General features: G+C 45.0%; 2 protein-coding genes across 2 annotated transcripts; both read left to right on the top strand.

Moving 5' to 3' along the window:
- Positions 1-4,551: 4,551 nt before the first annotated feature.
- LOC308326482 (differentially expressed in FDCP 6 homolog) lies at positions 4,552-18,740 on the top strand (the record flags this gene model as incomplete). Its single annotated transcript, XM_080779379.1, has 12 exons — positions 4,552-4,677; positions 6,704-6,844; positions 7,487-7,672; positions 8,363-8,590; positions 9,056-9,202; positions 9,534-9,642; positions 10,022-10,212; positions 10,467-10,577; positions 11,117-11,283; positions 11,835-12,033; positions 12,601-12,691; positions 18,568-18,740. The coding sequence occupies exons 1-12, from the start codon at positions 4,582-4,584 to the stop codon at positions 18,738-18,740; spliced, it is 1,839 nt and encodes a 612-aa protein (XP_080635505.1). The 5' UTR covers positions 4,552-4,581.
- A 1,992-nt stretch (positions 18,741-20,732) lies between these two features.
- Positions 20,733-25,323, top strand: LOC308326473 (BTB/POZ domain-containing protein KCTD20-like; the record flags this gene model as incomplete). Its single annotated transcript, XM_080779367.1, has 7 exons — positions 20,733-20,758; positions 21,677-21,779; positions 22,087-22,207; positions 22,542-22,739; positions 23,434-23,544; positions 24,334-24,422; positions 24,823-25,323. Exons 1-7 carry the CDS (start codon positions 20,748-20,750, stop codon positions 25,321-25,323), a joined length of 1,134 nt encoding a protein of 377 aa, XP_080635493.1. The 5' UTR covers positions 20,733-20,747.
- Positions 25,324-26,343: the final 1,020 nt, after the last annotated feature.

The raw sequence follows: 26,343 nt of genomic DNA, 5'->3' as shown, positions 1-26,343 counted from the left end.
GCCCCATACAGTACAGTACAGTACAGGCCTACTTGAGAACGATCTTTGACGCAGCAGAATGTGTGAGAGGAGCTGAGGAGGAAGGAACGTCTCTTTGAACAGAGACGTTGATGTCTGATGTGAGGTTTGTCTATCAGCGCCACGCGGATATGAAAACACCCATGTGCTCTCATATAGCACGCGTGCACGCACACGCGCACGCACACACACACACACACACACACACACACACACACACACACACAGGCGTGTTTTTACATTTTCCGAATTAACTATAAAATTTCTCATAATAAGTGACAATAAACAGCTTATTACATCATGTTTTACATGTAAGAGGGAAGGCAATTAAAAAGAAGGTGCGGCCATCTATACGTCACTTTCTTTCGCTGTTCAGTAAATCCAGCTGACAGATTGGACGCACTGGGAGGCAAACTGCAGCCGGGGTGTTGAGCCTCTCCCGTCTTCACAGGAGCACACAGCGTTCCTGCACTGGACCATCGTCAAAACACGCATGCACGCACGCACGCACGCCCACACACCCACACACCCACACACAAATCATCCTGATACACTTTTATCCTCACTCAAATGTGCACTTGCAGTTTGGGCAACTCCAAAGCAAACTCCACATGCCCGAACATTTTATTTACCTGCCACTCTAAGAGGGCTGTATTTTGCGTGTCTTAAGTACCAGGTCTTATTCCCTAACTTGAGTAAACTAAAGACCTGGAGGTGTGATCAATGCCATTTGGCTATTCTGAGTGGCCAAAGAGCATTGATCACGCCTCCAGGTCTTTAGTTTACTCAAGTTGGGGAATAAGACCTGGTACTTAAGACACGCAAAATACAGCCCATATATATAGTGTCAACCCCTTATCCCTGTGTCAGATCGGCGCAAGACTGGCATATTCGCAGATACCGATATGAACCGATACCTTTCCGATACCGATACAGTATCGGGACATCTCTAGTTGAATCCAATATTAATATTTTTTAAAGAGTGCGTGCGTGTGAGAGAGAGAGAGATAGAGAGAGAGAGAGAGAGAGAGAGCTTGTTGCTCCTTCCTGTGCAGGTGTCTAGGTCAAAGTAGGGACCAGGTGCGTTTTAGTGTAAGCGATGACACACACACACACACACACACACACACACACACACACACACACACACACACACACACACAGTGACAAGGTGTGGACACACGGAAGTATCACATCGGCCTCCCAAGTGTGTTCTGTCTTCACCTCTCACAGACACACACAACGCAGCACACAGGTATGTGCATGAAGTCACACACGCACACACGTGCACGTCACACACACACACACACACACACACACACACACACACACACACACACACACACACACACACACACACGGTATGTGCAGGTCAATAAATGGTTTAACCCCAATGGGTTTCAGGATTCTGGTAGACCCTCGATCACAACATTTTGTGCAGTTTATAATGTTCATGATTTGAGGCATTTTGTTCAAAATGGACCAATCCTGCAAACTTTGGAAGCCAATCTTAGCCAATCGGGATGGAATATGGAAAATCGGACAGATCCGTGTTGACTTTAGAGATGTGGGACTCTTCTTTACTTTCTTCACAGCTTTTTACCAATTATACTAATTAAGGCTCTGTTCCATTTAGTGTAGCACAGTGGACCCCAATACTGCGCCCATGCCTGGGGCAGAGGTCACCATGTGACTGAGGTGCATGGTCCATTGTTCCCTCCGGATAGGTAGCCCTCCGGATAGTAACTGGTTGTCTGAAACCTATATAAATACACCCGTGTCCTATACCTGCCAGCCCAGTTGGAATCGCCCCCTGCCAGTGTCCGACGGGTGCGGCTCCCTCGCCCTGCCAGGGTGAGAGGTGCTCTTATCATCTATTGCTTCATTGTTAATGTAATTTTTGAGTGGTGCAACCACCTTACGGAGCTACTGTACATGCGTGTGGGTGGCTGGGTGGCTGGGTGGGTCTGAGCACGAAAACAGCATGGTTGTTTTACACCACCCTGTGTGTAACCTAACACACACACAAACACACGCGCACATAATATTAACTGTATATGTGATGATTCTGGGTATGCCAGTACAGTATAGTGCAGTACAGTACAGTAACTCTGTCATTTCTCAACCGTTTCGGTATATATTATGTAGAGTAGAGGGAACTGAGCGGAACCCCACATACACCTCCTGTCTGTGAGTGTGTGTGTGTGTGTGTGTGTGTGTGTGTGTGTGTGTGTGTGTGCCCGGCCCGCATGTTCATTTCAGGGTGTTGTCCCACCAGGAAGTCTGCCTTGTCTTTCATTGTGGCTGAAGTTTGTTTGTTATGGATTAATATGTGTGTGTGTGTGTGTGTGTGTGTGTGTGTGTGTGTGTGTGTGTGTGTGTGTGTGTGTGTGTGTGTGTGTGTGTGTGTGTGTGTGTGTGTGTATGTGTGTGTGTGTGTGTGTGTGTGTGTGTGTGTGTGTGTGTGTGTGTGTGTGTGTGTGTACGTGTGTGTGTGTGTGTGTGTGTGTGTGTGTGTGTGTGTGTGTGTGTGTGTGTGTGTGTGTGTGTATGTGTATGTCTTCAACACACATGATTTAGTGGATTACAGTATAACCCTAACATATAGACAAGCTACAGTTGCCTTATATGTGTGCTTTTGCCTAAGAACTAAATCTAAAGTTACTATGTTTAGTGACCCTGTCTAAAACTATAACCACTGAGTGGTGCAGAGATTTGTTAAACTATCTAAAAATCACTAAATATAGACAGAGTGACATGTGGTTCCACCAATCAGCAGTCAGTTTAGGCCTGGTTGATATGCTGTTCCAGCCACACAGCAGCCTGTTGATTTTGAAGCAGTGATTATCTTCTGCACTAATCAAGCCCAATTGAACTGAGTCAGTTCAGCTGTTGAGGTTAGAGACAGAAAGACAGCAGTGCACAGAGAAGAGCACAGAACAGAGAGAGGAAAAGTGTGATTCTAGAAGAGTATACAAACCACAGCGAAGCAAGGTAATTAACTCACCACATCTTATGAGTTAATTTAAGAGTAACAAATAATTGGAAGTTACTTTGGTTTTTGATGAGTGGTGTTGTTTATTTCTAGAAACCATTGTGGATTCACTGGGGCAGCCATTGCATTGTTTGTGCCCAGCCTGTTTCACACAGAATCGGTGAGACAGTTCATTTATTTTCAATGAAAGGGATAGTTATTTTTGCACTTTGCAAGTGACAGTGTAATACTACTAAGAAGAAGTTTATGTTTGTTTACTAACCGGATGATGCACTTTATACAAGTGTAGGCCTATACTTATGTTCATGCATGTGAAGATGTTTTTTTGTTTAAAATGCATAATGTTGAAAAAGTATGTAGGCTACAAAGGTTAAAAATGCAGTGTTGCATACAGTATTTAATTTGTTTTCATTTAAAAAAGTTCATGTAATGCATATTTCATGGTTAAAAACTATAGACAACAGACAGTTGATACTTTGATACTGATTAGATTTCTCTGACCCTGTCTGATGACGGGTCAGGTTTTTTTGTTGGATTGGATGGTTTTCCAGTTGACCATTCCAATAGATGGTGAGCTTCCCACCAGGATCTAGAGATTGAGCGACAGCGCGTATTCCCTCATACGCTGGTGACCACTGGACAGACTACTGGACTCTACGGTGTGGTAGGCCTAATCTGCAGACTCCCCCACTCTCAGCTGCAGTAATCACAATTCCCCCTCTCTCCCTTCGCAAGCACGCATGCACATACATTCCCCTGGAATTGGAACTCTTGATACTTACACTGATACATACCTGGATGGTTTATCCTTGGAACTCTGAACCATAACACGTATACTGATTTTGCATACTTACCTTACCTTGTTCATCATTGGGAGAACAGTGACTGAGTGGTCAATTCATTACTTATTGAAAGGGTGGATATTTGTAAATTGTATTAATTGTCCTATTTTGATTATTTGATTGAACTGGAAAGAAACACAACTTGAGTTGACGGTTTAAAGGAGATAACTGAGGATTCAAGTTAGAAGGGTGCACCCAAAATAGAAAGACACAGTGAACTGTGAGAATGGAAAGTGGCCAAGCAATTGCTATTTAAGAGTTGGTACCAATTTATTTGTTTTCCATATTGTATGTTTGTTTGTTTATTGTTTTTCAATATAACTGCCAGCAATCATTTAACATTTAACCTCCTTGTGTCTGAGTCTCATTTAAGCACTCCCCATAGCTCCAGCAGTCGAACCTACACATTACACAATAACTAGTCCAGATTTTGCTATAGTGCCTTATAGGTGCTACAAGTTACTCACAGAAGTGTCACTCGCCCCCGTTTGGCACACACTTTCATTAATATTTGTGCCATATTTGTTGTTATTGTTGTGTGACAGGAATAGCTGCTGAGAGGCCAGCATCAGATCTCAGGGGGAGGGGGTGGGGGGGAGAGGGGGAGGTGCTCTGAGTTCTGACTAAACCACAAAGCCAACTCACACACGTAGTGAGTGTGACTGACATATTTCACACGCTTCAGACACACAAGAAGGTGTCAGACAGACAGACAGACAGACAGACATGGAGATGCGTGCAGAGTTGCTGAAGTCCATCTGGTATGCTTTCACCTCTCTAGACGTGGAGAAGAGTGGCAAGGTGTCCAAGTCCCAGCTCAAGGTACGTAATTAGGTCATCTTTAACCCTAGCATCCGTGTGTATATATCCCTATTTGCTATATCTACAAGGACATCACACAACACACCCCGGGACAAAAATATGACCTGGGGGTCCGCATCGAAATACATATAGGCTACAGTATATTTGGCGGTCCTTGACTTGAATAATATTTTAGAGGATCCACTGAAATGGGACATATACTGTACGTACTGTATTCATTACTGTATTATTACTCTAAGTATAACTGAATGAACACTGTGTGTTGTTGACATGGATGCTTCAATGTGCGCTCATAATGTGTGGTGAGACTTCCTGTGTAAACTAAACCGCAGACACTATGCACAGCAGTGTCGCGTTGCTCTATGCACAGCAGTGCAGGATTTAAGTGTACACTTCATAGAAAAGAAAATCAGTCTTCAAGCTCACAACATGTTGCATCAGCTTGTAGTTCGGAAGGACAGACAGACAGACAGACAGACAGACAGACAGATACAGTCTTATCGTACTGTACATCATCTCATTCCGGCCAATCACAATTTGCGTCCTCACTTTTATGTCTTCAATTTCCGGCCCTCACTTTTTATCCTCAATACGTAGCCTACTTTGCTCAGCCAATCAAATCATCTCAACTCCATGCTCAGCCAATCAAACCATTGCTATGATTCACACAAACACACAAAGCTGCATGGCATAAGAGGTGCTATAGCAGCCCTCAAAAATCTAGTGTTGCCAAATTGCAGGCTAATTTGAACACTGCTGTCTGACAGTCACACTGTGGGACAGGATCTCAATTTGCGGGACGGCTGAAAAGTCTTGGAAATGAGGGACTGCCCCGTGCAGTGTCCCACGCAAAAGGGGACATGGGTCACCCTAGTTGACCACATGTGTAGTAGAGTGTTTCCAGTGGGCCAAGAAGCACAATATCAGCACCCTGACTCTGTTTGACCAGAATGGAACAGAGACACACAAGGTGTCAGACAGACAGACAGACAGACAGAGAGATGCGTGCAGACTAGAGTAAAGATATAGGCAGATATCCCTTTTTGGCCAAAATATGACTCATAGGCAATTATGAGGCTATACGATTTGTTTGGATGGTATATCATTTTATGGGTTTTCTGGAAAAAAAAGTGTTTTTTTTCCCACAATAGATGCATAGGATCTAGCCAAACTGGGCCAAAAAACAAAACATAGGGAAAATAATAATAATCTGGCAAACTTATTTTTATGCAAAACACGCATTCGTGCCATATACACTTTAAGCAACGCTTCCGGTTCAACCAGTGGGATAGTGATGTCCATGTCAAATAAACATAACATAACACATCTGATATTCTTTATTGGTCTCTTTCCCAGTAAAGAACCTTATTTTTCTGTACATAAACATGAGATTAAGGCTGGCAGTGTGATCTGAATCCACTCAGTGTGACTGGGATTATAGTCACATACTGCACAATAACAGTGAACACTGTTGTGTTGCCATCCGTCTGCTTATTATAAGCCACTTTGTTTGTGCTGTATTTTCTGGGGCTTGCATACAAGTGTGGTTGCTAATTTGGGCTTCCTTTCTAAATGTTATTTAAACCAGTGGTTTTAAAAACATTTCCATGTCATGCTTGCAGATCGGCTATTTTCAAATAACCGATGTGTATGTATATGGTAAAATGGTTGATTATTTTCTTTTGGGATGTTTTTGTAGACCTGGCTGCTTGGTTCTTTGAAAGACCTGGCAACACTTCCTCTGACCTACAAAGGACCAGTCTTTTAGCTGCTTAAGACCACAACAAAATAACACTCGCCTCACGACGACAAAGGACTTTATCATGATTAAATCATGATTAGTGCAGACAGTCCAATGGATTTAGGCTACTGTACAATTAAATTACGTCAGTTAAGGTGGTTGCACATCACGTTTTCGGAAAACCGTGTGCCAGGGACCTTTACTGTACAGTTTTAATAAAATGTAATAACATTTCAAAGTGTGTGTGTGTGTGTGTGTGTGTGGTGTGCGTGTGCGCGTGTACAGGTGTTGTCTCATAACCTGTACACGGTGCTGAACATCCCTCATGACCCCGGGTCGCTGGAGGAGCACTTCAGAGACGACGACGATGGACCCGTGTCCACCCAGGGATACATGCCCTACCTCAACAGGTTCATACTGGACAAGGTACAGTACCACCCAGGGATACATGCCCTACCTCAACCGGTTCATACTGGACAAGGTACAGTACCACCCAGGGATACATGCCCTACCTCAACAGGTTCATACTGGACAAGGTACAGTATACCTAACCAGAGCCATAGAGTAAGACAGAGTTACGACAACTCTGTTCACGTCATGGGGGCCATGAGTCCAATGGCAGCTCTTCTACATAGACTTATTCTATTGGCGAATAGTGACAAAGGCTTGAACCGGACGTTTATACAGAATTCATTGGAGTCTATATAGGCTTTACAGTGACAAACGAGTTACATGAACCATGTGACCGGGCTGTTTACTGCCCCCTCAATGTCGTAACTCTGTCCTACTCTATGGCTCTGTACCTATACCTACCCAGGGATACATGCCCTGCCTCAGTGGTTTTTAACCCTTTTCATATCAAAGCACATTATTTATAAGGCATTTGAGCCACGCACGGACCACCATTTGATGAGATTTAGCCTTGCAGACCCAAAACTAAAGAATGTGTCCACATTTCCAGTTCACATTGATGTTGGTAGGCTACCATGAGAGATAACGGGGACCACTGGTGGTAAAAAGACTAACACTGAATCAAACATTTCTGTCAAAAACCCAACACTGGTTCAGGTGGTGGAGGGCACCTTCAACAAGGACAAGGTGGATGAACTGTGCTGGCTCCTCTCTGCCAAAAAGAACTACCGTCCCGACCCCGAACGCATCCTCCTCCAGGACCCCGAGGACGCCTTCCGCCTCTGGAGTATGTTCAACTTCCTGTCCGAGGACTCCTACCCGCTGGCTCTACTTCCTGAAGAGGTTGACCCCTGCTTCCCGCCATCTTTTTTTTTTTAAATCTTACTGTATATTACATATTTTACTTACTGTATATTACTGTGTTATAAGTAGAATGCCAATAGAAGTTCGCCGTGATGCCACGCATTGTGAGCTTGTAGATCAGTTAGCCTATTTTCCATGTACAATCTACAATGTACAGTAGCCTATAGGTGTGCAGATATACCCTGTATACACATACACATTTAAAGCACATTTTGGGGGGTCCCCAGATCATGATTTTCATGCAACATTGTTTTCTCACTCAACAGTTAACAAACCAACATAAAGTATAGCCTAATAGGTGTATACAGGGTATCCGCACATTTCAATTTAAGGACTTTTAAGTTTTAACACCTTTTTTTATTACCTATGATAATTATAAATGACAACAAGAACTGCATCACTGCATCAAACGTAATCAACAAACTTTACTATAAAAATGGTCAAACATTGGCTAAATTGTCAAATATTACCCAAGAAAGAGGCAAACATATCTACAGTATCTTTTCGGTGGTGAGGTGAGCCCTTCTCTCTGTTTTTACTCACCACCACTCCGGTGGTAAGCTCACCACCACCGGAACAGTGGTCACCTCGCCACCGAAAATCCAGACTATGAATGAGCCTTGACTGTACAGTGGAGTAAACCAGTACAACACGTGTCGCTCCCTATAGCTGGAGTACTTGCTGAAGAAAGTGTGCGCAGCCATGAACGTGGAGCTGAGCTACGTGGACATGGAGGACTTCATTTCCCAGGAGGCCGTGCGGCAGAACGGCATCACCGTGTGGCTGTTTCTGGAGTGGGTGGGCCGTGGGAGGCTGAGCCGAGGTGTGGAGCGAGAGCGCCTCACTGTGGCCGTCCAGCTAGTGTACCAGGAGATGATCCTTAATGTCATTAAGGAGGTCTGTGTCCTAAATACAATCCCATTAGAACAAACTAAACAACTATACCTAACCTAACCTACCTCGGCCTAAACATCAGCAGCACAGGCAACTTCAACCAAGCTGTAAAGGACCTGAGAGACAAGGCAAGAAGGGTCTTCTATGCCATCAAAAGAAACATCAAAATAGACATGATCCCAATTTAAACCTGGCTTAAAATACTGGACTCTGTGATAGAACCAATTTCCCTCTATGGTTGCGAGATCTGGGCACCATTAGCAAACCATGACCTCGAAAAATGGGATAATCACCAAACCGAGACCCTACACACAGAATTCTGCAAATCCCCAGCGAAAAATGCATGCACACACTCACGCACACACACGCACATACATGTCTGTCTCTGTCTGTCCGTCCGTCAATCCGAGTGTGTGTGTGCACGTATGTTCGTGCGTGCGTTTGCGCGTGTGTGTCACCTCCATGCAGGGCTATCTGTGGAAGAAAGGCCACGTGAGAAGGAACTGGAACGAGCGCTGGTTCAGGCTGAGCTCCAGCAGCCTGGTCTACTACGACAGGGAGGAGAACAGGGAGGAGAAAGGCTGCATCGACCTGGACAGCAACTGCTGTGTGGAGGTCAGTGTTGTCTTCGTCCACTAATTCTAAGACGAAAAATGTTCGTAGACTACATTCTTTTCACTGACGAAAACGAAATGGAAAGTTGGAAACTACATGAAAACCAAGCTACGATGACTAAAACTATAAGACTAAATATATTGACAATTCCGTCAACAAATAAAAACTAGGAAGGGACTAGTGGACAAGAGATCCAGTAATAAATAAAAGTCATTTTACACTTGCATGCTGAAAATAGCTGCAGGGAGTGCCCCCCCAGTGTCCCCCCAGTGCCCAGACAGTGTCCCCCCCAAGTGCCCTATAATGCGAGTACTTCTCCCAACTGTTTAAGGTTCTTCCAGACAGAGAGGGTAAGCGCTGTATGTTCTGTGTGAAGACCTTGACAAAGACCTATGAGATGAGTGCTGCAGACTCCAAGCAGAGACAGGAGTGGACCAGCGGTGAGTTAACTCAAATGAACTCCATAATCCTTACAGTTCATTTTAAGCCCAAACAACACCAATAATTCCCCATGCAACGTTACAACATGCAACACCTGCAACCATTATCCCCAATGGCAGTTGCGTCGGGCGATTTACCCTAAATCTGTTTTGTTCCAAGGAGTAGCAACTAGTTACTAGCCTGAACTACTCTGTGATTCTACACAGGGTGTTGGATATCATTTATTGACATGAAAAGGTGTGAGAACCACTGACATAGAAAACTTTCACTCTCAGAATCTGGTCTCAGGTATTAATAGATTAACGTGTGTGTGTGTGTGTGTGTGTGTGTGTGTGTGTGTGTGTGTGTGTGTGTGTGTGTGCGTGCGTGCGCGTGCAGCCATCCAGACGGCATTGCGTCTGTGCGTGGAGGGGCGGGGCTTAACGCTGCACGGCGAGCTGAAGACGCAGCGCCGCCAGCAGAGGGCGGAGCGAGGCCAGAGACAGGCCGCCAAGGAGGAGGAGCTACACAGGCTCCACCTCCTGCAGGCGGAGAGAGACACCAACCTGGTGCAACTGCAACTCCTACAAGTATGTGTGTGTGTGTGTGTGTGTGTGTGTGTGTGTGTGTGTGTGTGTTACCGTAGAATGTGAGAGATAGACATTGAACCATTTCTACTAGAATAGAATGGCTGTTTTTTTGTCAGATTTACAGTATAGTCTGACAGCCGACTTTGTTTAAAGTGTGAAATTTGGTATAGTATTTTTTATTGGCCTAAAATATTGTCTATATACATACATTCATGAATGCTGACCGACTGTTAGTATTGGGCTTTTTTTTTTAGGGAGCACAGCATCAGGCTCAGAGCCACCTGGTGGAGGAGGAGAAGAGGTGGAGACGACAGCATGAGGAGCTGAACAGAGCGCTGCAACAACAGCTGCAAGACGCAGAACAGGTCAGCAGGTCACACACATGAAATGGTTTTTCTTTTTACTAGAGAGAAAAAACAACATGATCTATACTTCCCTCACATAAAAGACAACACCACTGTCTGGCTGCGGTTACAGTATAGTTACAGTGCTCAGTGTGAAAGCTATTTAGGATGCTCAACAATGCCACTTCAGGTCACTGCAGCTGTTCATACGTACAGACATACACACGGTGACACGGCCAGTCATTGATGGTCAGGCACCGCTCCAAAAACATATCAGCAATTCAGCATACCTGCCGGGTGCATGTGTTTGGTCCGACGTACTAACAGACCCAACCCTAAACCTTACCTCACAGGAACGTTAAAACTAACCTGTGGCAGGTTAGTTTTAAGTTAGTATGTCTAACAAACGTATGCACCTCATACCTGATTTTGACCCTTTCTCCTTTCTTGTCTCCCGAGTTGAAATTCATCCTGAATTAACTCCATATTTTTGGGCAACTCACAACTCACTCTTCCTACAGTATATGCTAGAAGCATGTGTGATGTTTAATGTGTTTTAGGCGCGGGCCAGCATGCAGGAGGAGCTGAGCCAGAAGGAGGAGGAGGCAGCGAGACAGAGGAGGAGGATCCGGGAGCTGGAGGAGACGCAGAGATGTCTGGAGGAGGCTCTGCGGGAGCAGGTCAGGACGCGGCGCGATGAGGAGGAATTCTGCCTCGCACAAGCCAGGTAACGCACACACACACACGCTAGGGCATTAAGCAACTAGTAAATCCACTAGTCGACCTTGTTGGTACTAGTTGACTAGTTGATAAAAATAAAAAATAAAGTTTATTTTTTATTTTTTTATTTTTTTCCCGATTTTGTAGGCCTCAAGATCAGGTAGATTATAGTTATAGTCACCAATGTACACAGTTTTAAGTGTACAAATATAAATAAAAAATAATAATATATATATATTCTTTTTTGGGACATAAGTAGTTAAACAACTAGTCGACTAGTCGACTAGTAAACTAGGCAACTAGTCAACTAGTAAAAATGACTAGAAGTGAATGCCCTAACACACGCACGCATGTGCGCACACACACGCACACACACACACACACACACACACACACACACACACACACACACACACACACACACACACACACACACACACACACACCAATGTCTCAGATGGCATGCAGGCTTCTAGATGGATAAATGCACCATTTACCATTTTAAAGTAATACCCCTGATTACTTCTTTCCACCATTGGCTCTATACTGTATATATAGGCTTCTGGCCGAGGAAGAGGACAAGTCGAAGGCCCTGCTGGCGCTCCAGGAGGAGCAGGAGGGCTACATCGTCCACACCCAGCAGGAGCAGCATGAACTCAGGCAGGAGATGGAACTCAAGACCCAGGCTCTCCAGGAGGCCCACAGGCAGCTGGACAGGGTGCGCTCCAGCCGCCAGCGAGTTGACATGGACATACAGGTACACACACACACACACACACACAACGGTGCATACGTGGAGATTTCTTTGGTTTTTCTCACATTCCTGAGCCACCAACAATCCAAATATTTGACTAATTTAACGAACTAGCCCTTACCCGTAGTGAAATACTTGCCCTGGGTGCGTTTTCGCATTTTTAATTCAGTAATAAATTAATTATGCATTTATAATTTGTTAAATTGGAAAAAGGGCTTCGTTAAGACCTCCATATTGTTATGGTCAATGCCTGTGTGAAAAGTGGGAGTGATTGGTGCAGGCGGTGAGGAGCTATGGCAGTCACAGTGACACACAGACGGACACACAGACAGACATTGTCAGAATTATAGTATGATGATGATGATGATGATTATAGTATGATGATAGTATGAATGATGATGATGATGATAGTATGATGATAGGAGACCAGTTTTAACATTTTTAAATCATTGTTTTTTTAATCGGCTTATCAGTGATTATATCATGAATTATTGGCCCAAACAAAAAGGTTGTGTTGCCGAGCAGTAGCTCAGAGTCACATGAACAGCTGTTGTTGTTGTTGTTGTCCAGGCTGCTCAGAGGAAGCTGCGTCAGGCCAGTACCAGCGTCAAGCACTGGAACATCCAGATGAACAGACTCATGCGTCCCATTGGACCAGGAGGTATGGCTCTCATTGGATCCTTTTCCAGATGTTAATGTTGGAAAAATTGGTGTGGGGCGCAATGGTCCCCAAATCTTTATACTGTAGCTCGAAACCCAAACCCGGTGACACAAACTGTGTGAAAATAGTCAATCTACGAGCTTGTAGATTGACTACCGGTATTTTCAGTTCTTCTTAAAATATTACACACCCACACACACACACGCACGTGTACACACACAAACACACACACACACACACACACACACACACACACACACACACACATGCACGCACGCAAGCACGTGTACACACACACACACACACACACACACACACACACACACACACACACACACACACACACCCCAAAAACAAAACGACAACAACACCATGTCAATACGAAAATGAACGAACAAACAAAAGATATATTGGATTAATCATATTTATTGTTTTTTCACACATGGTTAATCATATTCTTGATGACATGCATGGTAATTATTGGTGAAAGTTTTGTGCTCAAACGACCCAGAATAAAGTACGACTTTATCAGTTGAAAATATATTTTATTAAAACATTATGTCTTTTACATTAGACACCAAAAGCATTTTAAATTGTTATTCTTGGATCTCTCTACTTAATAATTATCCATGTGACTTATTGGTTAATTAATTCCTGACATGTCCAAATCATCCCAGTTACTGTACTTATCTCAGCTGATCAGCTAGTGAGTAAAATAGGACTTATTATAGTCGCGCCACATTGTGGCAAAGTACTGATATTATGCATCTTTTCCACGTTTTATTACATTAACATAATACTGTATGTCCTGATTAATCTTCCACAACAATGTGGTTTTTATATCTTACCAGGACCTCTAGTAGGCCTACTACAGTTTATTTTTTATCTCCTACCAGGACCTCTAGTACTACTGGTTTTATATCCTACGCGGACTGCTAGTACTGCTGGTTTTATCTCCTACCAGGACCTCTAGTACTACTGGTTTTATATCCTACGCGGACTGCTAGTACTGCTGGTTTTATCTCCTACCAGGACCTCTAGTACTACTGGTTTTATATCCTACGCGGACTGCTAGTACTGCTGGTTTTATCTCCTACCAGGACCTCTAGTACTACTGGTTTTATATCCTACGCGGACTGCTAGTACTGCTGGTTTTATCTCCTACCAGGACCTCTAGTACTACTGGTTTTATATCCTACGCGGACTGCTAGTACTGCTGGTTTTATCTCCTACCAGGACCTCTAGTACTACTGGTTTTATATCCTACGCGGACTGCTAGTACTGCTGGTTTTATCTCCTACCAGGACCTCTAGTAGTACTGGTTTTATATCCTACGCGGACTGCTAGTACTGCTGGTTTTATCTCCTACCAGGACCTCTAGTACTACTGGTTTTATATCCTACGCGGACTGCTAGTACTGCTGGTTTTATCTCCTACCAGGACCTCTAGTAGTACTGGTTTTATATCCTACGCGGACTGCTAGTACTGCTGGTTTTATCTCCTACCAGGACCTCTAGTACTACTGGTTTTATATCCTACGCGGACTGCTAGTACTGCTGGTTTTATCTCCTACCAGGACCTCTAGTAGTACTGGTTTTATATCCTACGCGGACTGCTAGTACTGCTGGTTTTATCTCCTACCAGGACCTCTAGTACTACTGGTTTTATATCCTACGCGGACTGCTAGTACTGCTGGTTTTATCTCCTACCAGGACCTCTAGTAACCCGTCTAGTCCCGCTTCGTTCGCTGGAAATGAAGCTCACTTCCAGGTTCTCGTTGAAGCTGCTGTTCCTATATGGCCCAGCAGGTGTCTCTATTTCACCTTCTACTGTTTTCAAGACATTATAATCTCAATGGGACTCAATGAGGTTTCGGGCGAACTTTACACTTCATTTTATTACATTAGTAAACGTAATCTTTTCAATCGCTAGTTTAAAGTCTTTTTATAATCATCATTATTAGTAAATTAAGTTCGCATTCATTTTAAAATGAATGATAAAGTAGGCCTATAAGGCTACGTTTCTAGGCTTTCTACTCCGGTTCCACCGGGGCGAAGACCAGCCCTTGATTTGCTTGCAGCCAATAGGATTAATTTCCGGTTGCATTTGTGGACCGGACATAGAAGAGGCTGCAAATGGGCTTCATTTCCTGCCTGTGTGTAGAGTAGTCTACGGTCTACATGGATCAGAACCCATTGCGTCGACGTTAATCAATGTGCGCGTTTTTTAACCCTCAAAGAATCGTACGAAGAAGGAACACACAGAGTTCCATCCCTCCGCGCAGTAAGCCTGAACGGGCTCCATGTCGCTCATCTCCATGTCTCCTACAAACCCGGCCCTGTCTTCCGCCTCCTCGTCCGTCTCCCTTCCGCCTGCGCCTCCTCTCTCCGGTCCTCCTCCCGCCCCCCTCCTCCTCTCCTCCTCCTCCTCCCCGGCTCCGCGCGAGGCCAGCTTCATGTGGGCCTCCGCGGGGGCTTTGCTGCAGCTCTTGGCTCGCAGCAGCTTGTGGCGCCCGCCGCAGGCGTGGTGGCGTTTCTTCAGCCGACCCACCAGCTGCTTCCAGTAGAGGCTGGGCCGCAGCGCGTAGGACTCGCACAGCGCCGGGCGGCCCGCATAGCGACACCAGTACCTAGGAGACACCATGCAGCGACACGATAGAGAGTTGGACTTTCATTCTCTCATATAAATATTCAATCGTTTCAGTAGCAAGAGCTTCAAAATGTCTTCTGAATCTAGTCAACAAGGCCTGCAGTATAGGCAGGAAAATGAGGGAGAAACTGTATCCAACTCAACTTTCACGACCGTTAAAGTTAAGGAGTTTTCATGTAATGCACAGTAAGACTATACGGTCATTAGTATAATTGACATCACCTGAGTCGTGTCAGTCGTGTAACTTTCCCAACGTTACGCCGTGTTCAACAACACAACCAATGCAACAATAAGCTATGAAGTGGCGAAGGCTTGCCCAGCTTTAGCAACGGTTGCTACAGTATAATAACTATTTGGATTGGCATTGGACAATCTGTCCTACTGGACCAGTAGAGTGACCAGTACCTGTGTTGCTGCTGTCCTCCTGGACCAGCAATAGAGTGACCAGTACCTGTGTTGCTGCGGTCCGTCTCCAGAGGTGCACTGGACCAGCAGTAGAGTGACCAGTACCTGTGTTGCCGCTGTCCTATACTGGACCAGCAGTAGAGTGACCAGTACCTGTGTTGCTGCTGTCCTATTGTTAGACCAGTAGAGTGACCAGTACCTGTGTTGCCGCTGTCCTCCTGGACCAGCAGTAGAGTGACCAGTACCTGTGTTGCTGCGGTCCGTCTCCAGAGGTGCACTGGACCAGCAGTAGAGTGACCAGTACCTGTGTTGCTGCGGTCCGTCTCCAGAGGTGCACTGGACCAGCAGTAGAGTGACCAGTACCTGTGTTGCTGCTGTCCTACTGGTCCGTCTCCAGAGGTGCACTGGACCAGCAGAGTGACCAGGCCGTCTCCAGATGTCTCCCAGGTGCAGCGGTGTCCGTCCAGGGTGCTCAGTTCTCCTGAGCCGCCACCAGGGGGCACAGAGCGGTCCCTGCTGCTGCCTGTGTGTGTGTGAGGCAGTGGTGGAAAGAATGATTTCAATGAGACATTCTGCATAATGAAGTATGTTCTACGTTTGGTTCTCTTTGAGTATAGTATATATTTGGATACCAATACTTTTACTTGTAACAGAGTATTGCTATATTGCAGTATTGATACACATTGTGAGTACTTTTCCACCCCTGCTATACTTCTACACATTAAAAACACAACGTGAGTGTACATACTTCCTCCGCTGGTGTGAAGAGGGGGTCCGCTGGACACCTCGCCGCTGCGAGGCTTGGCTTCGGACAGGCCGGGGAGGAAGATGAAGATGAAGATTGTCCAGAGCACGCTGTTCATGGTGGCTGAGGAGGACACCAGAGAAGGAGAAGGTTTAACCACTTTGACATGACATCCGACATGACAAGCTATAGTGCAATGGGTCGTTGTTTTGACATTTTTAACAACACAGATCTTGTACGGGGGGGGTCCCTGTTACAAGCTATCAGACGGGGGTCCCTGCTATACAAGCTATGGCTTCAGAAGGGGGTCCCTGGGGGTCCACGACCAAAATACATGACATGAAAAAGTTTGAGAACCACCACTATAAAGCTGTGTGCTTCGGCGTGCGTGCGCGCGTGTGTGTGCGTGTGCGTGTGTGTGTGTGTGTGTGTGTGTGTGTGTGTGTGAGTGTGTGATGTGCAATGGAAGGGTCTTACCATGTGTCGGGGTGGTGGTCCTATAGCTGTCTGGCTGACCAGGACGAGATGGAGGCACAGGCATAAAGGGTGACGGAATAAACCCCCTCCTCTCTCTGTGTTTGTGTGTGTGTGTGTGTGTGTGTGTGTGTGTGTGTGTGTGTGTGTGTGTGTGTGTGTGTGTGTGTGTGTGTGTGTGTGTGTGTGTGTGTGTGTGTGAGTGTGAGAGTGTGTGTTTGTACATGCACGTGCGTGTGCGTTTGCGCATCTGCCTTTCTTCTTTGGATTGACATGACAATAGATTCAGATCGATTAATAATTCATTAATATAATATATGTGCGTCTCATTCCAATTTGTTCTTGTGTTTGTTGTTGTTTTGTTGCGTAATTCTATGTATAACTCATTAGATTCGATGCTTTCCCTCAAAACGTCTTTTGGCCCCAAAAGATCAGGACTTCTTTATGAAGAAAGGGGGCGGGGTGTGGTTGAGTGTGCGTGCGTGCGTGTGCGTGCATATATGCGTGTGTGCGTGTGTGTGTGTGCACTGCACACGTAGGGGGTTTGACCCAAATAGCCGTTCTTTGTCTCGAGGAGGGAGGCGAGGAGGGTCCTTGCATTCTACACTCTGTATCCCGGCAACCCCCCACGCCCCCTCCCCCCACCCCCCTCCTCCTCCCAGCAGCGCACGAAAGTAACTAAGTACATACATGGTAAAAATCACGGAACTCCGTCTTTAACCCATTCTGACCTGAGATCAGATTCATACGAGGTTTCCACTGGACACACACAGTCGTTCTTCGATTTTTCAAAAATAGCAGACCTACAAGCTCGTAGCGCGCCACTCGGTGGCGCGCTATGAGCTTGTAGATCTGCTATTTTTCAATAGCTAAAGCACGACATGATGCCGACACCAAAATGGGTTCCCGTTCAGAATGGGTTAAATGACCATCCTCCCTATAGTAGATGATGATGATGATGGGCCAGTCATCAGTTTAATTGTAAAGTATAATTGTGATGCAAATGGTATACAAAAACACCAAAGGATGCCACTGTGTATAATACCTTTCATTGTGCCGTTTGTTTTTAGCATTGAAATGTGTGACTATAGTTCATGGTCAGATCAGAGCCATCTAATAGAAGAGTTACGACATTGAGGGGGCAGAAAACCGAGCGCTGTTCATGGAGCCTGGCCCTGAACTGAGACAAGCTGGAGTTGGAAATACATTGTTTTCAACGAGGGCGGCGCAAACGAGAGCTATTTTAAGCGTGTGTGCAACATGACAACTGTTTTAAAGTATTGTACAGTTAACAACTAAAGTCTCTTTAATGTTTATGTTGTACTATCACTACAAAACAATCTAAAATAAAGGGATTTAAGAACATTAAAGCTGGGCTGTTGCCTGGGTCCAATGCATTTCTGCCTACTTCCGGTCCAGGACTTGTCCCAGTTAGTTGTCTCCATTCTCAATAGAAGTCTATGCAGAGGAGCCGCCATTGGACTGAAGCCCCATGAAGTGAACGCAGTTTGCGTAACTCTGTCTATATCTAAGGCTCTGGGTCAGATGTACAGAGATTAAAGGACTGACAGTGTCTCTCTTTCTGCTGTTCGGTTCCCTCCAGAGAAACGATCGTCCACCGGCGGGGGCTCTGGTCTCCCCGCCCCCCGTCCCCCTGCCGAAGACACCAGACCCTGTCCTACACCGGCTCCTTCAGAGGACCGAGACAGACAGCAACCGGAGACAGGAGAACAGACGGGACCATCTGAAGACATCGTCGACTTTGTGACACAATGAAGAACGGATGCTCTGACTGACCGTGTCGACGGCTTTGTCTTTGTCTTATACATTTATAGTGATTCATGTCAGCACTTCGTGTAAACGGTTGTTGTGAAAAGTGCTACAAAAATAAAGGTTCCTTGTGTCCATACAGGTTTTATACCATGTTTATTAAGGTAATACATGTGAAGTTGGGCCCAAATACATGGTACTCTATGGAGCTATGGGGTTTTTTGGGCCCAATGACAGCGCCACAACAGGCCATTATATGAACTTTCAGGAAGTCCCGATTTCCTTAGTGGCTTCACAAAATATCTGTCTGACTGCCCCCCTGACACACACACACACACACACCGGTAATTGGATGACAGGAGATTAGTAAATCCTCCTGCTGTCATGTTAGTGACATTAGCAACACACTGACACACACACAGTGCTGTTGGTCTGCTGGTGACTGGGTGAGTACACTGTGAATATACGTTTCTCATTTAGTTTACATTCTCTGTTCAACATGATGACTTTTCATTTAACTATACGCACTTGAACCCCAGCATGCCAATTCCCCAAAAACGTGTGTGCCAATGTGTCATAACCGGGGCATATTTTGAGCTTGTATCAGATATGTATGGCAAAGAGATTTGGTTTAATAGATGGAAAAAAGACGCTCCAAGTACAGAGACAAGACAACTCATTTCCAGTACTCTCTAGACTAGAGCAGGGGTCTTCAACTTTTTCAACCCAATGACCTTCTAGCTGTGAGAGAGATGAAGCAGGGATGCAGATTAAACCTTTTCATAGATTTCATCAACGTGTTTGATAGCACTATCAGCAGTGTCGTATTGTCATGATTTAACCACTTAAACACCCATTCTGCTCTGCTCGTTTTTCCTCTACACCAGACCTCTTTGCAACGCCTTGCAGTGTGAGGCCTTGTGATCTATATAGATCTGCTCTTTTTGGATGAAGCTTTCTTATGGAGAAACACATCCAGAGCCTTGAATAAAGAAGGAGCTGGAGCAACTCGGATGATTGGAGCCTTTTTACTTCAATAGCAGGGTTCTTCAGAGCACAGAAAAACAAAACAACAATGTTTGGTCATCCGATCACATCTTCGTCAGGTCAGGGAGTGGGTGATTTATAAACAGGTGAGAGAGAGAGGCATATAGGGCATGCCACGGAATTAGCCAGAGTCCAGAGCCAATGTCTACACGTGGAAGATTAACCCAGTTACAAATTACTACACCATGACATGCAGACTGAATAGGGTGAATCGACATTAGAATGCTTATGTGAAGCCCAGTCGTAGCAAAACACATCCAGAACCTTATGTGAAACCCAGTCGGAGAGTAGCAGAACACATCCAGAACCTTATGTGAAACCCAGTCGGAGAGTAGCAGAACACATCCAGAACCTTATGTGAAACCCAGTCGTATAGCAAAACACATCCTGAGAAATACATGACATGGCATATGGCACTCTTCACCTAGTTCTTGTAGTTGAAGAACTACAAGAACTACACAGAACTCATACGTTGGTCCGAGATCTCACAGTCCAGACAGACAGGTTGGGACATTATTATGATACTTTGTTTGTGACAGATCTCACAGTCCAGACAGACAGGTTGGGACAGCATGGTCCCTCAATATTATGAATGATACTTTGTTTGTGACAGATCTCACAGTCCAGACAGACAGGTTGGGACATTATTATGATACTTTGTTTGTGACAGATCTCACAGTCCAGACAGACAGGTTGGGACATTATTATGATACTTTGTTTGTGACAGATCTCACAGTCCAGACAGCCAGGTTGGGACAGCATGGTCCCTCATTATTATGAATGATACTTTGTTTGTGACAGATCTCACAGTCCAGACAGCCAGGTTGGGACAGCATGGTCCCTCGTGGTCCCGTCCTGAGCCCTGGGGCGCGCCTCGCCCGCAGCCCCTCACAGAGAGTGACCCTGAAGGTGGAAGGAACCAACTTCATAGTGGACCCTGTTCTGTTCACCGCCCACCCCAACACCATGCTGGGAAGGTACAGTACTTGTTCCACAAGTCATTTAGGCCTGATATTCTATATCAGTGGTTCTCAATATTTCATGTCAAGGACCCCAAAAATTATATGTAATATGATGCCTGTTGTTCCAGGGACCCTCGAGAAGCAAAGATTTGAGTTAAAAACTGAAACTCTGAAAGAATATATATATTCAAAGATTTGAGGCACATTTTCATGATTTTTGAAAAATAGCAGACATACAAGTTCATAGCGTGGCACAGAGTGCCGCGCTATATGAGCATGTAGATCTGCTATTTTTCAATATAGCTAAAGTAAAACATAATGCTGAAAACACCAAAAGGGGTTCCCGACCAAAATGAGTTAAAACAAATATTTAGAAAATACTCAAAATAGCCAAATTAACTAAGAACTAATGTTTTCAAATGTTAAAAGTGCAATATTTGTCTCTGAGAGTAGAAGTAACAGTATAGAAAATTGGAAATACTCAAGTAAAGTCAAAAGAATACCTCAAAAGTGTACTTAAGCACAAGGTAAATGTTACCCATTAATAATTTGATTAGCTGCAGCTGATTTTACCCAGTCGTAGTTCTTAACCTTAACTGGAAAACAAACAATTCTTTTTTTTAACCACCTCTACACCAAATCTCTTCGTTGAAAGTCGCAGATCTTTAGTAGTGGCTTGCAGAGCCGCTATAGTCCCCTATACGCCACAAAAGTAATTATTTCTATTGAAAATCCCGCAGGGAAATATTAGATTGCGACATTCCATCAGATATGTGACTGTGTCGTTTATGATAGAGTCACATTTGATAACAACTTTTGGATACATTAGTACTTTTTTTAGTATTACCGTATTATTACTTTTTCTCCGTCAGTTGATGCTTCAAATCCATATCAGTAAAATCGGTTAAAATGATAAGATCTTGTGTGTTTCAGGATGTTCGGCGCAGGTCGACAGAACAACTTCACCCGTCCAAACGCCAAGGGAGAATATGAGGTCGCTGACGGTGTTGGAGCCAACATCTTCAGAGTGGTACTGGTGAGCACGCACGCACGCACGCACGCACGCACGCACGCACGCACGCACGCACGCACGCACGCACGCACACACACACACACACACACACACGCACAAAGTTCTGGTTGCGGTTAGGTGTTTAGAATTGGTCATTTAAAAGTGAAATGTTATATATTATATAATTATAATATTATACTATTAATAATATATCCTTGCAAGTATAGTAATGTGTGTGTGTGTGTGTGTGTGTGTGTGTGTGTGTGTGTGTGTGTGTGTGTGTGTGTGTGTGTGTGTGTGTGTGTGTGTGTGTGTGTGCGTGCGTACACAGGACTATTACCGAGAGGGGGTCCTGCGGTGCCCAGAGGGGGTCCCGCTGGCAGAGCTCAGAGAGGCCTGTGACTACCTCTGCATCTCTTTTGATTACAGCACCGTGCGCTGTCGAGACCTCAGTGAGTAGAGACTGACCTCCTGACATGTTCCTCACTATAGTCTCGTGTACCCGTACGGGCCGTACTGCCATGTACGTATTGCCATGGTTCACATCTCAACCGTGTGTGACGGATTTCTCGATTTACAGATTATCAGATTTCAAATATGAAGTGCTTAACCCATGGCCATGGAAGCTATAACTTTGAACGCGCCAGCAGAAGGACCTGCAGTATCTTCTGTATTGTTCAATAAAAACTGTCACGTTTTTAGTGAATGAACGACCTTACGGAGTGCAGCGCTGAAATCATGTCAATCAGATGGAAGTGACCTGTGCTGTGTGTGACCTTTCCCAAGGTGCACTGCTCCACGAGCTGTCCAATGACGGGGCCAGGTGTCAGTTCGAGGCGTTCCTGGCGGAGCTGATCGTGCCCGTCATGGTGTCGAGCGCCCGCGAGGGAGAGAGAGAGTGTCACATCGTGGTGCTGAGTGACGACGACTCGGTGGACTGGGACCTCGACAACCCCCCGCCTATGGGAGAGGAGTATTCACAGAGTGAGTTAACCCCTCCAGCCTATGGGAGAGGAGTATTCACAGAGTGAGTTAACCCCTCCAGCCTATGGGAGAGGAGTATTCACAGAGTGAGTTAACCCCTCCAGCCTATGGGAGAGGAGTATTCATAGAGTGAGCGCAAAGCTTGAACACCGGCATCCGGTTTGATTGGGAGAGTCCTTTTTGCAGAACCTGCGTGTCGATGTTCGCTGAGGGGGTGCTTGTTTTACGGTTAGGTTTCTGTTTTTTTCTCCAATCTCTGAGGTACGAGCCAGTTAGGCACAGTTTTTGTGAGGTTATAATAACCCCGCCCTTACTAGTAGTAGCCGGTGCTGTAAAACAAGCGTCCCGTCAGCGTCCATCGAAACCCATGCAGGCTCCACAGAAAAAAGGTAGTCCCGGTTTGATTTCAGTGCCACGAGATTTCTGTCTGTGTCCCTTTTATGCCCATATTTGGAGATGATCAATATGTCAGGCCTCAAAGTACTGTGATAAATAATGGGTACAAACACTGTGAACATATCTGATCTACAAGCACAGAGTGCGTCACAGCCAGGGCGATGCACACCGAACTGAACTTGTAGATTTGGGTCTTGAGGTAAAAGGGTTTGTTGTACATGCACTAAACTTATCGTATCATCATTGTGTTAATGTTTGTGTAATGTTGTGTTTATTGTGCTCATGTTATTGTGTACAGTTGTGTACAGCACCAAACTCTTCCGCTTCTTCAAATACATCGAAAACAGAGATGTTGCCAAAACCCTGCTGAAGGAGAGAGGACTGAAGAACATAAGGATTGGAATAGAAGGTAATACATTCATATTCTGTTGTCGGAACCTTATTCATTGTTAAAATTGGTTAAAAAAATAGAGTACATTTTCATTAAAATCAAATGATTTCAATGTTTTGTCCTAGAGGAGATGAAAATTGGTCGATTTAATCGACATGAGGCCGATTCTACCAATGCCTTCTAAATCAGTAACTCTCAAACTTTCAAGAATTTTCTAAAATATATATATAAAAAAGAAAGAAAAAAAGAGAGCAGAAGCACGCAAGCTTGCATGTATATGTTGCTCATGTATATAAGCTTTCTTTTATATATGCTATATTTGAATAGCCGACGCTAAACTCTGAAATGAGAGATGCTTTTTAATGGGTTAGAATGATCACAACAGTAGGGAGGGACCACCAGTGGACCTTGACCTTGATGGGGTTCCAGGTGATCCCCAGCTAAATGACGGACAACAAAATATTCTAAGTTTTGGGTCTGAGAGGATATGGGCTCCATTTTCATCACCGCTAAACCCCTTATCTCTATAATCTTTTTTTAATAGTTCAACTAGCCAATCTACATTGACACGTTGTGAGCTTGTAGACTGGCCATTTTAACTATTCAAAAATGTTTCCAAAACAGTAAAAATGGCAAAGAAGTTTAGGGATAAGGGGTTTAGCGGTGACGAAAATGGAGCCCTAAATCTCATACAAAAGGTGGTTGGTCCAAATAAATAATGGACCACCTTGATGTGAAAAGGGTTGAAACACACTGGGTTAGACGGACTCGTTGGATTAACCCACTTATTAACCCTTTATTTCCCAGGATACCCCACCTGTAAGGAGAAGGTGAAACGGCGTCCCGGCGGGAGGTCAGAGGTCATCTATAACTACGTGCAGCGTCCCTTCATCCAGGTCAGAAACACATAAACACATAAACACATAAACACTGATCTACGAGCTCCCATGTGGAACACGGCGCGAGCTTGCAGCAATTTATTTTGCTTGATTTTAACAACCTGAATACACGCCAATGGTGGCGCTTGTTGCACAGAAAACAAATTACACCTGCTGTGTGATGTGACAATAAAGCTATAGAGTGGCTATTTTTAAATGTGAAGTGGTCCTATAAAGGCATAGAAGACCTATACTGTATGTATCTGACCCTGTGTTTGCATAACAAAACAAATACAGTACATTACCCATCATTCCCCTCTGTTATGTAAACACAGGGCAAAGTTATATAGTTTGCCTTTAAGAAAGGTGCTAAATAAAGTTGTATTGTTGTTGTTGTTGTTGTTGTTATCATCATCAGATGTCATGGGAGAAGGACGAAGGGAAGAGCCGCCACGTTGACTTCCAGTGCGTCCGGAGCAAGAGCGTCCCCAACTTGATGACATCGTCATCATTACCATCGATGCGGGGCGGGGACTTCCCCGCGGCCACGCCCAGCCAGCAGGTGGACGAGCTGGACAGACGTATCAGCCCTGACCACCAGAACTCACAAGCGCCGCCCAGACTGACCAGCCCTGACCACCAGAACTCACAAGCATCGCCCAGGCTGATCAGCCCTGACAACAACTCACAAGCGCCACCCAGACTGAACAGCCCTGACCACCAGAACTCACAAGCGTCGCCCAGACTGAACAGCCCTGACCACCAGAACTCACAAGCGTCGCCCAGACTAATCAGCCCTGACCACCAGAACTCACAAGCATCGCCCAGACTGATCAGCCCTGACAACAACTCACAAGCATCGCCCAGGCTAATCAGCCATGATAACAACTCACAAGCATCGCCCAGGCACAGTTGGTAGTGCTGTCGCCTCACAGCTAGAAGGTCCTGGGTTCGATTCCCGCTCGGGGCGCTGTGGGTGCTCATGGCGGCGTGTTTCCTCCTCCGCGTCATCAGTGCCCATACCCGAAGGCGGGGTTGGCGAAAGGGCCTTTCTGTGTGGAGTTTGCATGTTCTCCCCGTGTCCCCTAGGGTAGGTACCCTCACAAAAACATACAGTAATCCTGGTCTCTAAAACTGCCTCCCCCTGGCCAGCCGGGGCGCCTGATGGAGGGGAAAGGAACTGGTTGGAATAACGTGTTCCTTCCACGCGCTACGTCCAACCAGGGAAACTCCCCCCTGTCAGGTGTAAAGGAGCAACTTGGACACTCAAGCATGAAGGAAGCATGAGTTAAGTCCGTTGCTCTCCCCAGGTTGGTCAGCCCTGACCACAACTCACAAGCGTCGCCCACGGTGTTTGTAATGACAGCCAATGATCTGTCACTGTAAATTGACCCATTGTCAGTCTTCGGATTGGTCACCATGCACCCCCTTCCGCCTTGTTCCGCCCTGGCTCCACCTCCGAGTTTGATGAATGTCGAAAAAAAAGTATTGCTCTTTTTAGTCCACTACAATTATTTGAACATTTGATTAGCCCTTAATCAATTAACGTAAAATTTATTTTCACGCCGGAATACCGATTTTATCCAATCAGGATTAGAGAACTCAGTCCGGGTATACAGCTTAAAAAGTGAAATTGGAAGTGACTAAATTGGAACTGCAACACTGTTAAAATGAAGCTGATAAATATGTACTCACTAGCCTACTGATTGGCTGACATTTAGTCACCTCTCTGACAATGTGTAGGCCTACATTTTCTGTTTAGTAAAGAGATTTAAATTCTTGAGCTTTTATTTTAGCAAAAATATATACCTTACCTTTAACCACACAATGCCATAATTGATACTACCTTATACAAACATTGTTGGACACGATAATTTGAGAAATGGAGCATTCTGAGTACATTAATGTCAACAATTTTGTACTTTTATTAAGTTGTATT

This window comes from Protomyctophum bolini, assembly GCF_963924005.1.
Source record: "Protomyctophum bolini genome assembly, chromosome: 2".
Lineage (NCBI taxonomy): Eukaryota > Metazoa > Chordata > Actinopteri > Myctophiformes > Myctophidae > Protomyctophum > Protomyctophum bolini.
Note: the sequence above shows the minus strand (reverse complement) of the source record. Positions and strands in the feature narration are given on the sequence as shown.